Below are 16,662 nucleotides of genomic sequence, written 5' to 3' on the forward strand. Positions count from 1 at the left end.
TCTGTTCATCTGCCTGTGGTCCTGATCCATGCCAGCCCATATCTGTGTGTTCCTGCCTCCAGCTCCCGACTGCTGCCGACTCCAGGAGTCCAGCCTGGACTTTCCCAGGGCTGCCCTGCAGCCTCAGTGGTGACGTGAGAGTTATTGGGGGAAAGGAGGGAGGGATGTGGTTTCCATTTTCCTGCATGTTTGTATATATTTAGTAATTTTTCCTATTTATCATTACAGTTTCATTAAAGTTGTGTAGTTTAGTTTCCAACCCATAAGTCTCTCTCCCTTATTCTCTCTCCTTTCTTTATCAGGGAGGAGAGAGAGATTAATAGAGAGCATCTGTCACTCGGTTTAATTGCCAGGCCAGTGTTAAACTGTGACACTATTAACCTGTCCTTTGTGTTTAATATGACCAGGGCAACACGCCCTGTCCATCTGCCAAAAGTATGTATCTATGATCTTTATAATGCCAGGATAAGGTGGACTAAAATTTCAAGGGTTGAAAGACTGCATGAGGTATGGAGGCCTATAAGGAAATCTCTCCTCAATGCCACCCTATTTGTCCAAACATGTAAAACTGATATTCCAGCATTTGACATGACCATCCCATATCAAGTACTGGGACCTAAATCACTATTTGCTTCTGGAAACACATGGAATGTGGTGGGAAAGAACACATTCCTGAATAATACAGGGAGATGGTCCTGTGAGTACTATCCCTGGGATCCAAAATTTGATCCGCTTAGTAAATCTGACTATTATGAAGCAAATTATGTTACAAATGTGAGTGTAAATTGGTGTGTGGAACTTCCAAAGATTGTTGCCACCACTGCCCGAGATTTATCAAACCTAATGTGGGCCTGGTCACGTAAGGCAACACTGAAACCCTTTAAGTTTAATCCACCTAGTGATCCTGTCAAGAGTCCCTTGTTTAATTATAGTAAGGTAATAACCTGTAATGATGGCCCAGGTGACCCTCCTGAAACCTGGTTCATTCAGTCCCTACGGACTTTAATTCAAGATACGTGTACCTGTTGGGGGCATCCTGCTAGGGGATGGAGAAATAAAGATACTCAGTGTGATACCACCCAATATGATAGCAACAAAGCTTGTATATGTGGAGTCCCTGGAACACATTATCCTGTAAAGGGTACTCACATAGAGTCAGACCCTAAATTGGTCTTTATAGATTATACTGGTACTTGGACCTGTGACTCAAGTATTTACCCTACACCCCTTGGCTTAACATGGGGGTGTTCTGATGGCAAGTTTTATTCATACCTCTCTCTAAAACAGCATGCTGGACTGAGGTGTGGAGTGGTACTTCCATCCCTGTGTCCATCTCATATTTTCAGTTTTGCAGACACTTCCCAATGATTGCGTTGAGAAGCAAGTGCTCCTAAAGAGCATCCCAGTTAGGCAGAATATGGAGTTGCAACACCAGATTATTATACAAAAGGTCAATTAATATCTCTGATGTTGGAAAATATATTTACCCCTTATATAACTCTAAAAAGACATCAATTTGTGTTAGAGAACATAACTTGGCAAGTACACCTTTTGAGTAATTGGATTAGATATGCTTTTGGAGAACTAAATTTACAGGTACAGCAAGTCTCAAAAATGACACATCAGAACTGCTTAGCGTTGGATATGATACTGATTAAAGAACAAGGAGTCTGTGGAATGTTAAATTTAAACCGACACAGAATGTTGTATCACCATATATAATGCCATCACATCAATTGAAGAAGCTTGAGCAAAGATGAAGGAAATAGCTGACCAAACATCAGAACTCTTGTGAGCCATGCAACCTGAGGATTGGTTTGATGGCGAGAATTCAGTTTTGTGGTTATTGTCTGTCCTACAATCTTTGGGATTCACAGGGTGGGGAGCCCTGTGAACAAAGTGGATAGCACCAGAGGAGCCTGACTATATGTAAGTCTATGGGACCTGACAAGATACATCCCAGACACCTGAGGGAATTGGCTGATGTAGTTGCCAAGTAACTCCATGATATTTGCAAAGTCCTGGCAGTCAGGTTAAGTCACTGGTGACTGGAAGAAGAGAAACATTATGCCCATAGCATAAGCAGGTCAAGGGAGGGTTGTGTCCAGTTCTGGAGCCCTCAAACACAGGAAGGACACAGAGATGATGGAGCAAGTCCAGAGGAGACCACAAAGACGTTCCAAATGCTGGAGCAGCTCTGCTCTGTAGACAGGTTGAGAGAGTTGGGTTTGTTCAGTCTGGAGAAGAGAAGGCTTGGTGGAGACCTTATTGTGGCCTTTCAGTACTTAAAAGGGACCTAGAAGAAAGATGGGGATGAACTTTTCAGCAGAGCCTGTAGTGACAGGACAAGGGGTGATGGTTTTAAGATGAAAGAGGGGAGATTCACACTAGATATAAAAAAGAAATTTTTTACACTGAGGGTGATGAAACACTGGCCCAGGTTGCCCAGAGAGGTGGGTAGATGCCCCATCCTTGGAAAAATTCCAGGTCATGGTGGATGGGGCTCTGAGCAACCTGGTCTAGATGAAGCTGCCCCTGCTCACTGCAGGGGGTGGTTGACTAGATGGTCTTTAAGGTCCCTTACAACCCAAACCATTCTGGCATTCTATGGTTCCTGCTCTTGCTTGCTTGAAGGAAATTTCTTTGATATCTCTTGATGCTAAGCCCACTTACCAGCACCTTTTCACCCTTCATCTTTATCCAACACTGGTCTATCCAACTTAGTAAGTTATGTTAGAAATGCAGATGGAATATGGAAATAATTAACACTTGCATTTAAAAGAAATAAAGAGACAAACAAAAAGGCATACAGAGAATTACAATACTTAAAATGGGATTATGATCACTTTACTATCTGGTGGCATGGATTGTCATAATCAGCCATTCAGTAAGAAGCTTATCACACTGTCATTTAAAAAAACAACAACAACAATAAAACCTCAGACCTAAGTTTGAAGAAATTATTAGAGGGGAAAGTATAAAAATTAATAAAGAAAACAATTTTTAAAAAATACATTGCAGGAATCTTTGTCAATTTTTATCACTTATATTTTGGAATAAATGTCAGACATTTTTAATGAGCACCTATACAGTTTTATTGCAAAATCTTCACAAGGAGCTTTTAGAGCTGTATAATTTACAAAAATACCAAAAGCAAGAAAGGGGCAAGACACTGACTGAGATACTGGAACACATACCAGAGGAAGAGAATTTAAACAAACCTGTACCAGCAGTCAAATGATCTAGTAGCCCTCTGGTTCTCCAGGTAGATCCCGAGTCTTCATTTCCTAAAGAATTATTGTGCTCTTGAACTACTGCAGCCGCCAACAAATTATCCACATTTACCACTTCTGGGTCTGAATTTGTGTCTGATATATCATAACGAGCTACAACTGGAGGGCCATCTGCAGAGGGAAAGAAAAGCAACACACATTAGAAGTGAGCATACTGTGAAAGACACTTTTAAAAGTACAAATAATTTGTTTAATTTAATAATTTGTTTAAGGATTAATGCAATCTCATACAGAAAGCTCTTAAAGAATTATAAATTCTATGAATTATCCAACTTCAGTTAATGAACATTGAGATTACAGATACTTTTTAACCTTTGCATTCAACGAAAACAAATGTAAGAAAACCATGTTTATCAATATATCAGTTGTGTATTATCTTTCATATTAACACAAACATTTCTATATCTGATGTTATATTTACAATCTTAAAAGGATAAAACTTTCAATTTAAAATAAAAAATAATAAGTTACAGGACATTAAGTTCAGAAATACAAAATATTTACCTAAAGAATTTTATAAAACTCAAGTGACAGCTTATATTACTTTAGGGTTGACTGAATAAAACTAACTTTGTGATAGAGCTGATCCAGTTATAATAAATTAAACATTAGGCAACTTTCCTTAGATAACATTTACCTGTCAAAGACAGTGGAATTTTTCAAAACGGCAATGTTTTTGGTGTTGTTTTTTTTTAAATCAAGAATAACAAGAAACAAAACAATAATATGCAGTGATTAATATGCTTTTAATTCAATCTGATTACCATATGCATTTTTGGCCACCAATGTGAAAAGTAAAAGAGGGAGAGAAAATTGGTTACATGATCCTGAAATCTATTCTTGAGGAATAACAAAAAGCTATTTTTGGTCCATTTTATTAGGACAGACTATTTTTTTGGTGAGGAATGAAAATCACTTCTAATTGGAAAGCATGTTAGAAACAGAAGAGGCTCATAAAAAAGCCAGATTCAAGACAAGATTAATGTGGAAGCAAAGAGAGAATAGATAAATATTGTCATTCTAAAAGGATGTACATTTCAAATTAAAAAGAAAAACAGGTTGGGCCAAAGCTCAGCAGCTTTGCTACTACAATTCTTTAACTCCAAGGAAATTTTGGCAGTTGAGTGTCTGCAGGACTTTTTTGCTATGGCTATGATATATAGAGGGTATAATTTGTATGGGAGAACATAAAACAATTATAAATTAATGTGTTTAGGAAGATAGGACCTTTAGAGTTATGAAATGACTAAAGAAATATTTAAAAGTCACAGAGAATAAAATTAAAAGAATTTTCAGGAAGGGATGGGTTCTTTTAGGGGTATTAAGGGGCTGTTAAAGACAGAACACCACGAATTAAAAGTACCAAATGTAGTTCTCTGAAAAGCTGTTTCAAATGAGGTTTTTAGGGTGAAGTTTTTTAGTTTTGATTTTGAGGGTTTTTTTGGAACTTGGTCCCTGAAACATAATTCAACTCACTATTTTAAGAAACACCTATTTTGTTATTAGCAACACACTTCATTAAAGAGTAACCATCTTGCTTAAGTCATACTAAAGATCAGTTTTGCAACAAGGTATAAAGAAATTCACAAAAATATTTCCAATCAGATCTGCCTCCAAAACAAAAATTTCATAAAACAATGTTATTTTACAAACTTAAAACAGCCCTGACAAAAAACCATGTAGTTAAATGGCAATGTATTAAGGACCAAACTGTTCACAACATGAAACACTGATGATTATGACTGGAAAATAAGCCCTGATAATTAATTGAAAGGCAATCCTTATCTTTCTAAAAGGCAATTAAAAATAATGGAATACCAATTTCAAAATTAAGATAGCTGATTAAATTGCATGCAGAAGTTATAAATGGACTGAATTATGAGAGACATTTTCTTTCAGTCTCAGAGTTCAGTGTGAACAAGTATAATGTGGTCTATAAAAATAAACACTCAGTTGCAGAAGATATGAGGGTCAAGTACAATATTGACTATTTGACCATTATTTCAATAGGTTTTCTAAAATTTCAGGAGCTATGTACTGTTCCTTCAGGTCTTTGCTTCTCTTGCTTCTTACTAAAATCTCCAAAAGTAGAAGCAAAATTATATTTTAGATAGATGTGTCTACACAAGTAAAATTATATTTGGACAAAAGGCACCAATAGTCTAAAGTCAAAATTGTACTACTCCTACATGTATAATCATGCAAAAATGTATAATGAATGTATATACATGCAGAATGATATTCTCATCACCTACCCATAGAAATAACTTGTGTGAAAGTCTTCATCAGTAGGAAATACAAGCATAAACTTGTTATCTGTAGCTCCACGCTTATCTTCCACACTTCCAAACAGCATACCTTATAACTTAGCTTAAATTGACTACACATCAAACAGACAAAAATATTTTCAATATAATTTACATACTGTAATTATATTTGTCAGTGTAATAGCCACCAATTTAAAAATCTGGAAAAAACAAGCTGCCTATTTACAAAGCAATTACAGAAGAAATCTATTTTTGCTTTTTCTCAGCCTTGCATTTAAGGATTAGATTTGTAAATGAAAGGCCCCTGACATCAGGGCTATCCATACCTATCACCAGTAAATTACTAACAAGGCCAATCTAAGGGCTCAGATGCTTCAACAAATCCTATGATTCCCAGCATGTATAAAAAAAGAAATAAGCAATAAATGCCTATGCATGTTTAAAAAAAACCTAAACCAATAAATAAACCAATATACAAGTTGTAGACAACTGTAACAAGATGAAATTTGCAGCAAAGGCATATAAAAATAAACCCTCTAGAACTCCTTCATTCCCAAAAGCCTGTTTCCTTTTCAGTGGTACAAGGATGTGACAGAACGGGCTAAATTTAGAAATAAATAATACTTCCCTACATGATCATGTGATGTTGTGATGCAAAGTGAATGTGTGGTACCAAGAAATAAGGACAAATGGCTTCAGCTAGGAAATAAGCAAAAAAATACTTTCAGGTTGAAAAGATAAAAGGATTAACTACAATCACAGTTGAAACTTTTACCTGCTTTTGTATAGAATGGAGCCACTCCTTGTAATAACTGACCGTAACAGGATTTCAACAGATAATAAATCACATCTTTTGAGAAGATGACTTATATTTCCCTAGTGATAAGTTTTTAACTAATTTCTAAAGCAATAAATGCTAGAAAAAGATAGGGCTGAAAGCTAATAAGTACCAGCAGCAAAATACAGTTGTTGACATTTAATGTTAACAGAGACAGGGAAGGACTGCTTTCTAATTATGTTTTTAAAAGAACTCAGTGGCAGAGGTCATCATTAGGACCGTGTTTCCAAGTGTCCAATTATCCCTTAACTTATAGAGCTAATTCCATCTAGGACAATTGAATCAGAAGCCACATGCACAAAAAAAAAAAAAAAAAAAAATCTACACATATCAATTTTCATTTTAAGCTTGCAACATAGAAAATTCGATAATTTCTTATCTGCTAGCCACTGCCATGCTTTCCATAGAGCCACATCTCAACATTCAGCAATCTGAGTTGTAAGATCCACACTCCTATTATCCCTTAATTCATTAAAATGGCAGTACAAGCAAAAGGGGAGAAATCAACTGTAAAATTTCAGCTGCAGGTTAAAAGTGATAATCCTATAAAAAGCACTGTACCTTTGCACTGACAAGCTGTCTATCAATACAGAGCAGTACTTTATCACAGGAAACAAAACATATTAGCTAGCAGAACCTGGATGGGGAATTGAGTCCTTTAAATCATTATTAATCTTTAGCTTTCTTAAATTTAGGCATGTAGACCAATCTCGCCACCCAAACTCCCTCATACTGTAACCAGAGAGAAGAACTTTAAGGTTGTCCTGGTTTGGGCCAGGATAAAGGTGGTTTTCTGTTTCTGTACTTTTGCTTTTAGCTAAGTCTCTTGTAAGTAGTTGCACTTGCTGAAATTAACAGCAAGTTTCTCAGACAGTGTGTGTGCTTTTAGGACTGATAACACTTGATGTTTATAGTTACTGCTAGAGACTGGTATGCAGAGCCAAGGACACAGAGGCCGCACCTGAACCCTCCTTTAGGGAGGAACGGACAAGATAGATGCCAGAATTAACCAAACAGAGTATTCCATCCCATATACGTCACACTCAGTATAAATTTGAGGCATCACGAGGGCCGAGCCAGATCTTTTCCAGATCTTTTCCTGCTTCCCTTCCTCCCCGGCATCCTGGAAGGATCCTGTCTGTTCGTGTGCCTGTGGTCCTGATCCGTGCCAGCCCATATCTGTGTGTTCCTGCCTCCAGTTCCCGACTGCTGCCGACTCCAGGAGTCCGGCCTGGACTTTCCCAGGGCTGCCCTACAGCCTCGGTGGTGACGTGAGAGTTATTGGGGGAAAGGAGGGAGGAATGTGGTTTCCATTTTCCTGTATATTTGTATATATTTAGTAATTTTTCCCTATTTACCATTACTGTTTCATTAAAGTTGTGTAGTTTAGTTTCCAACTCATAAGTCTCTCTCCCTTATTCTCTCTCCTTTCTTCATCGAGGGGAGAGAGAGATTAAAGAGAGCGTCTGTTATTCGGTTTAATTGCCGGGCCAGTGTTAAACCGTGACAGATTTATTGGCGCCCGACGTGGGGCCCGAGCTAATTGGCTCGAGTCCAGTTTAAATTTTGACTAAATTGCCTGAACAGTTTGAATTCCAACTCCAGTGAAAGAATGGCTTTCCTGAGCTGGAATCAGACCTTGTTCTTTGGAAATTTCACAGGGTTGGAGATTAAACCAATCGTGCCGTACCTTTGGTATTTAGGGTATGCAATCTGTCTTTTCGCAGCTGGAATTGCTGCTGCTATGTGGGTTTTCGTTCGTAAGAGTTGCTTAAGAACCATCATTGCAATATTGTCCTCAATACTGGTGTATATCATGGTGCATGGTGCAGTAGTGTTTCATACAGAGATAAAAAACTTGTTTGGTAATTACACTCCCAGTTTTAATTTGGAAAATTATACCATTCCATCGTATTTTGGGCTGACTCCACCTGATTTTAGTAACAGTAGCATTTCATCTCTCAATCTTTTAGTGGGTGTTGTTAATTTCTCTCATATATTGGTGAGGAGTAACACAAAAACCACAGTAATGAGATTGAGTATGCCTTTTCGGAGGCCGAGAGTTGCTGTTCGGAGAGTGAGAGCTGCTCCTCGTACAGAGAGCACCCCCACTCCTGCCTCCCCAGCCGCTTCTCGCCCCCCCTCACGCAAGGGCACAACTCAGATAAGGCCGGCCAGCATCGCCAGTGTTTCTGCTTCAGCTCCAGTTGCTGTGTCTACTCCCACAGACACTGCTGCTGCTCAGAAAGCAAGCCCTGCTGCTGCCAATGCTGCAGATGCCTCAGCGTCTCCCCCTCAGCCCACACAGTTACTTGTTAACCCTGTAACTAGGAGAAAAGGAAAACAAGGGAAATCAGAAACGAGCCGTAACCCTTCCAAGTCTGAACAAGATGACCAGGTGATAGAGGAAATAGAGGATAATGGCTCTCCTCCCAGACCAGGTAGAGCAGCTAGTGCAGAGTCAGATGAGGACTCAGACTCAGAATCTGCTCAGCTCTATTCCATGAGAGACTTGCGTACTCTGAGAAAAGATTTCAGCCGTTTTCCAGGTGAACCACTTCTCTCTTGGTTACTCCGATGCTGGAATGAGGGGGCTGCTACCATAACATTAACTCAGAAGGAAGCCAGGCAGTTGGAATCCCTGGCCAAAGATGCAGGTATTGATCGGGCATTTGGGGAAAAGGCTGGAACTACCAGCCTGTGGAAACGACTCTTGTCAGCTGTAAAGGAGAGATATCCCTATAAAGAGGAAATAGACTGCCCACAGATCAAAGCACGCAACCTTGGAAAAGCTATCAGGTATCTCGAAGAATTGGCTGTGCGAGACGTGATCTATAATAATGATGACATTGAAGATCCCTATCACGTACCATGCCCTAAACCTATGATGCAAAGGTTTGTGCATGCTGCACCACCACCTTTTAATCATACACTATCAGTAATGCTATGGGTTCCTGCAGAGACAGATACAACTGTGGGTGATGTGATTAAAACTGTACGAGAGTGTGAAGATGCTGTCATAGCCCCTTGTCGGGCCTGGGTCTCAGCTATCAAGAGAGCATCTGAGGAATGGCATTCACCCCTTTCTCCTCAGACAGACGGAGGACGCCCCATTGCAGCCATTAAGAGGAGACGCCCTCCTATGAGACAGAATCGAGAGAAACAGAAATCAGCAAGAGGGACCCTATGGGTAATCCTGTGTGAGTGTGGGGAGGACATGAAAAAGTGGGACAAAAAACCTACTGCTGCCCTACAGGACCGAGTGATTGAGTTGATAAGTAAGCCAAAGGCAAAAGGAGGTCCTTCTAAAAAGATGGCTGCTCAAGTCTCCAGTGTGGAGTTACCCAATCCAAATATGCTGGTGACTCAAGATCCCTGCACATCAGGTGTGAGTACTGGGGATGCAAGCTCCAGTAATGCACATACTGACAATGCTGTATGTGCTCAAGCTTAGAGGTGCCCTGCCTCCAGCCAGGTGGAGGAGAGGGACAACCGAATCTATTGGATTGTGTGGATTCGATGGCCTGGCACATTAGAGCCACAAAAGTATAAAGCCTTGGTGGACACTGGTGCACAGTGCACCCTAATGCCATCGAATCAGAAAGGCACAGACTCCGTCACTATTTCTGGAGTGACGGGGGGATCTAAAGAACTGACTATTGTGAAGGCTGATGTGAGCCTCACTGGAATAAAGTGGCATAAACACCCAATAGTGACTGGTCCAGATGCTCCGTGCATCCTTGGCATAGACTACCTCAAGGGAGGTGATTTTGAGGACCCGAAAGGGTACCGCTGGTCCTTTGGTACTGCAGCTATTAAGACTGAGAATGCAGAATGGCTGCATACTTTGTTTGGCCTTTCAGATAAATCCTTTGTAGTGGGATTGCTGAGAACCACAAACCAGCGGCTGCCAACTGCTACTTCAGTAGTGCATCGTAGACAATATCGTGTCAACAGAGATGCTGTGGTCCCCATTCACAAGCTGATCCGGCAATTAGAGAGCCAAGGAGTGATCAGCAAGACTCATTCACCCTTCAACAGTCCTGTATGGCCAGTGAAAAAGCCAAATGGAGAGTGGAGGCTGACAGTGGACTATCGTGCCCTGAATGAGGTTACACCACCACTAAGTGCTGCTGTGCCGGACATACTAGAACTTCAGTATGAGCTGGAGTCAAAGGCAGCCAGGTGGTATGCTACTATTGATATTGCTAATGCATTTTTTGCTATTCCTATAGCACCAGAATGCAGAGCACAGTTTGCCTTCACCTGGAGAGGTGTCCAGTACACTTGGAATCGACTGCCCCAGGTGTGGAAACACAGTCCTACCATCTGCCATGGACTGATCCATGATACCTTGGAAAAGGGTGGAGCTCCAGAACATCTACAATACATCGATGACATCATTGTATGGGGTGACTCAGCAAAGGAAGTCTATGAGAAAGGTAAAAAGATAATTGAAATCCTTCTAGAGGCTGGTTTTGCTATTAAAAGAAGCAAGGTCAAGGGACCTGCACAAGAGATACAGTTTCTGGGAGTTAAGTGGCAAGATGGACGTCGCCACATCCCAATGGACGTGATTAACAAAATAACAGCTATGGCCCCACCAACTACCAAAAAGGAAACACAGTCCTTTTTAGGAACTGTTGGTTTCTGGAGAATGCATATTCCTCTTTATAATCAGATTGTGAAACCTCTCTATGAGGTTACCCGGAAGAAGAAAGACTTTAAATGGGGCTCAGAACAACAAGCTGCTTTTGAGAATATTAAACAGGAGATTGTACAGGCAATGGCCCTTGGACCAATTCGAACAGGGCCAGACATCAAAAATATTCTTTACACCGGAGATGGAGGTGATGGTCCTTCATGGAGCCTCTGGCAGAAAGCTCCAGGAGAGACTCGAGGCCGACCTCTAGGATTTTGGGGTCGAAGCTACAAAGGCTCCGAAGCCAACTACACAGCTGCTGAAAAAGAGATACTGGCCGCATACGAAGGAGTTAGAGCTGCTTCAGAAGTGATTGGTACTGAAGCACAGCTCCTCCTAGTACCACGATTACCTGTACTGGGTTTTATGTACACAGGTAGAGAATCTTCCCATCATGCTACCGATGCTACCTGGAGTAAATGGATTGCTTTAATCTCACAGAGAGCTAGGATAGGAAGACTCAATCGTCCAGGAATTGTAGAAGCAATAACACATTGGCCAGAAGGCAAACACTTTGGAATGCCACCAGGAAAAGTGGTAAAACGGGCTGAAGAAGCCCCACCATACGACTAACTACCAGAGAGTGAGAAACAATATGCTCTTTTCACTGATGGATCCTGTCGTCTGGTAGGAGGCCATCGAAGGTGGAAAGCTGCCGTATGGAATCCTACACGACTAGTTGCAAAAACAGATGAAGGAGATGGTGAATCAAGTCAATTTGCAGAGGTAAAAGCCATCCAATTGGCTTTGGACATTGCTGAACAAGAAAAGTGGCCGAGACTTTATCTCTATACTGACTCATGGATGGTAGCAAATGCCTTATGGGGTTGGTTAAAGCAGTGGAAGCAAAACAACTGGCAACGTAGAGATAAACCCATCTGGGCTGCTGAACTTTGGAAAGACATTGCTACTAGGATAGAGAAACTTGATGTAAAAGTGCGTCACGTAGATGCCCACGTACCTTCATATCGAGCTACCGAGGAACATCGAAACAACCAACGAGCAGATGAGGCTGCTCAAGTGTTCCAAATAGATCTGGACTGGGACCATAAAGGTGAACTGTTTTTGGCCAAATGGGCCCACAATGCTTCAGGTCATCAAGGCAGGGATGGAACATATCGATGGGCTCGTGACCGAGGGGTGGATTTATCTTTGGACTCTATTTCGCAGGTTATCCACGATTGTGACATATGTGCTGCAATTAAGCAAGCTAAAAGGTTGAAACCTCTATGGTATGAAGGGAGATGGTCAAAATATAGGTATGGGGAGGCCTGGCAAGTCGACTACATCACATTGCCTCAAACTCGCCAGGGTAAGCGCTATGTGCTTACAATGGTGGAGGCAAGTACAGGATGGCTGGAAACATATCCTGTGCCTCATGCCACAGCCCGGAACACTATCCTGGGCCTAGAGAAACAAGTCTTGTGGAGACATGGTACACCAGAGAGAATTGAGTCAGATAATGGAACTCATTTCAAAAATAGTCTCATAAATAACTGGGCCAAAGAACATGGTATTGAGTGGATATACCATATTCCCTATCATGCACCAGCCTCAGGTAAAATTGAAAGGTACAATGGTCTGTTAAAAACTACCTTAAAAGCAATGGGTGGTGGAACTTTCAAAAATTGGGACAAGCACTTGGCAAAAGCCACCTGGTTAGTTAATACCAGGGGTTCCATCAATCGAGCTGGTCCTGCTCAGTCAGATCTTCTACACACAGTAGATGGGGACAAAGTGCCTGTGGTGCATGAGAAGAATCTGCTAGGGAAAACAGTTTGGATTTATCCTGCCTCGGGCAAAGGTAAACCCATTCGTGGGGTTGCTTTCGCTCAAGGGCCTGGACACACTTGGTGGGTGATGATGAAAGATGGAGAAGTACAATGTGTACCACAAGGGAATCTAACACTAGGTGAGAATTCCTAATTTCTGCTTGTTTAATTTAATCAGTAATGCATAGACTCTTTGGGAGTCATGAACTTGTATCCCACCATAACTACTGTTATGTGAACTGTTGCATAAACTAACAGTGTTCTATGAGTGTTTTTCAGGATGATTTTGTGGTGATGAAGCCGAACTAGGTTCATCGGCTGGCATCCAGTAACTTCCTTGGAGTTACCATCTGCAACCTGCAACTTGTGGACCATGGACATGAACTGTGAAGACTGGTCCTTCTTTTGAGAATCTGCTACAATAGATGAACATCTGCAATTGTAGACTGAATTACTTAGTGAATTTTAGCACTGAGAGATAGTAATAATTTGTGTATAGATGTGTTTAAGGATAAGAGTTAGTAATGATTGGAGCATGACGCAAATGGTATGGAATAAGGGGTGGAATGTCCTGGTTTGGGCCAGGATAAAGGTGGTTTTCTGTTTCTGTACTTTTGCTTTTAGCTAAGTCTCTTGTAAGTAGTTGCACTTGCTGAAATTAACAGCAAGTTTCTCAGACAGTGTGTGTGCTTTTAGGACTGATAACACTTGATGTTTATAGTTACTGCTAGAGACTGGTATGCAGAGCCAAGGACACAGAGGCCGCACCTGAACCCTCCTTTAGGGAGGAACGGACAAGATAGATGCCAGAATTAACCAAACAGAGTATTCCATCCCATATACGTCACACTCAGTATAAATTTGAGGCATCACGAGGGCCGAGCCAGATCTTTTCCAGATCTTTTCCTGCTTCCCTTCCTCCCCGGCATCCTGGAAGGATCCTGTCTGTTCGTGTGCCTGTGGTCCTGATCCGTGCCAGCCCATATCTGTGTGTTCCTGCCTCCAGTTCCCGACTGCTGCCGACTCCAGGAGTCCAGCCTGGACTTTCCCAGGGCTGCCCTACAGCCTCGGTGGTGACGTGAGAGTTATTGGGGGAAAGGAGGGAGGAATGTGGTTTCCATTTTCCTGTATATTTGTATATATTTAGTAATTTTTCCCTATTTACCATTACTGTTTCATTAAAGTTGTGTAGTTTAGTTTCCAACTCATAAGTCTCTCTCCCTTATTCTCTCTCCTTTCTTCATCGAGGGGAGAGAGAGATTAAAGAGAGCGTCTGTTATTCGGTTTAATTGCCGGGCCAGTGTTAAACCGTGACAAAGGTCAAGTAATTTCAGCCTAGAAATTGCAGCTTGGAGCATCATCTCCCCTCTTTCTCCAGTAAACAGAAAGAGATGAGACACCTTAAACAAAGCACTCAACTTTGACACTGATGAAGTTCACTAAAATGAAAATTCAGATGTAAGGATGGGATTTAAACTTTGCTATATTTTCTCTACAATTAGTCTGAAAATCTCTAGAGGATTATCCTGATTGAAACAATTTGAAAATAGCCTAATTTTGGTGGTCCGAATTGCCCTCTGGTGCTGAGGCCATGGGTTCAAGACTCAGAGCCTCACCCTAACGGCGATGAACTCTAGTGGAGCAATGAAGGTAGCGCGGTGCCGAAAGAAGCAGTTAAAGCCAAGCATGCCGAGATTGTGAGTTCCAGCATAAACTGAACTTGTGAGTTTGAGCCTTACCTTTTACTGGCCCCGTAATCCTGCTCATGCGCAGTGGGGGCCCAGCCTAATCAGGCACAGGTGGGCTTAACACAAGCTCATGCCCACTACCTGGCAATTACTGGCACCTGGTTGCCTTATTTCACTACACTCTGGAATCAATGTCTTTGCAATGAGGATACGTGGAGTTTTATTTATGTGTGAATATGACCCTAAGCTTTAAAATACACAGAACAGGTACAATAATAATAGTAATAATGATTACAGCCACTTTATTCTTGCAAAAAGCTTTCTATGAGTAGACCTCCTTTTGCCTAAAAGGAAACAAAGGCAAGCAGAGATTTGCAGCTTGCTCAAGGCTAACTGGAGGTCAGGTTTGCTATAAACAACACTCCCATTAATTAATGAGTTATTTTTAACAGGTAAATTAATGAGAAGCTTAAAAATAGCTTTCAGGACTGCTTTTGTGAAACACGCAAAAGCTAAAAAGGAAACACAGAGACAGACACACTCAGGTACTTGCAAGCCCAAGGAGACATGGCTTCTTCCAGCCTCACCTCTACATCATTACTGTGAATGTAAGCACTGCTTTGTCTCAGTGTCAGTACTCTAAACTAAAATGCATTTATTTTTATATGACAAAAGAATACTGACATGTTTTAAAATAATAAAACACTAAAAATGCCCCCATTTACACTTGACACTTAAATTTAAGAGATAACTCCATTTGCTTCATGATTAACAAAACATAATACCATTAATAACTGTATAAAATGTATCAGATGATCATCACAGGAAACAAAATAATATTTTGTGTGTCAAAACATAGAGGATTAATCCTAAATGATTTATCAAAATAGTTTTAAAGTAGACACATCAGTACCTTTCATCCAAACAATGTACAAGACTTCAGGCTGAAGGGACAGCTCTTTTGATTTAGGTAAAGAATATAAGCCTGGTATTATTTAAAACATTATCCAGAGCTGTAGTTTCTTAAAGTATGTGCAGTTCAAATAGCATAAACTAGCTGAACGCTAAAGCAATTCCCAAAGGGGGATGGGAGGCAGGAGATTTGTGCTTTATGTTGTTTAGCAACATGAAACACTTAATTTCTATTTTAATTTATTTATTCTATGTAACAGTAGATACATTTCAAAATTTAAAGGGCTGGGTGAAGAATACATTGTCAATACAATAAAAAAAACCATAGTGTAACAACATTCTCTCTTAAATCATAAAATGAAAAAAAACTTATTGATGAATCCACTTTCCTCCCATTTTCCTTAATTTCACACAGGAAAGCCTTTGTGTTTGGGGTTTTTTTACCATAAAAATAAAATAATAAAACCTAAATAATTTGATCAAATGAGTATCTGTTCTCAGACTGGATCATTTTTAACATATCACATAGAAAGAGTTCTCAAAAATTCAAGTCTTGCTGATCAACATTAATTCTTTCAGGCCTTTTGACGACTAGATGGAAAATATCTTGAATTTGTTTTACCAAATTATATATAAAGACATAATAAACTCTTTTTTATTGTGCATTAAGCAAAGGCATATGGAACACAGACGTGTATTGAAAATATCAGGAAGTGGTATGCACTTTATGTCTCATAGGATTTACTTTCCTTGATGCTACCTAATGATTTATTAATTATGGAAGCAGATATATTAGACAGATCTCTTCCAATTTTACTTGCAAAATTGTATAAGGAGGGTTTTGGAAAGCATCACACCCTACTATTACATAGATATGATTAAAAAAAAATAATTCCCTATGTAAATACAACGTACGTTAGGAAAAGGCAGGCAAACATGCACGCAACACATATCCCCCCAGAAAACACTGCATTCTTGTAAGTACAAACTGCATCTTCCCATTAAAGGACTGATTCAGGCTTGATGCAAAACTTCTGATGGTCCAGACTAAACCCCGGCTCAATCAGTGCAAGATTTAACAGAGTGCTTGAACTGGGTTCCAAATTAATAAGCCTATTTTCATTGTGCCTTCATTTTGCTATTCAAACACTGTGAAACTCATAAAATTTGTGAGAAAGACCAGCTTCAAT

General features: G+C 40.3%; 1 protein-coding gene across 1 annotated transcript in view; it reads right to left on the reverse strand.

Annotated features, from left to right (window-relative positions):
• LOC103533793 (uncharacterized protein C18orf25) overlaps positions 1-16,662 on the reverse strand; it is a 65,850-nt gene that overhangs the window by 21,389 nt on the left and 27,799 nt on the right. Inside the window, exon 3 of the mRNA XM_030468375.1 lies at positions 3,222-3,404. Within this exon, the coding sequence (XP_030324235.1) occupies positions 3,222-3,404 (183 nt within the window). The remainder of the gene's footprint in view (positions 1-3,221; positions 3,405-16,662) is intronic.

This window comes from Calypte anna, chromosome W, assembly GCF_003957555.1.
Source record: "Calypte anna isolate BGI_N300 chromosome W, bCalAnn1_v1.p, whole genome shotgun sequence".
In the NCBI taxonomy this organism is placed as follows: Eukaryota; Metazoa; Chordata; class Aves; order Apodiformes; family Trochilidae; genus Calypte; species Calypte anna.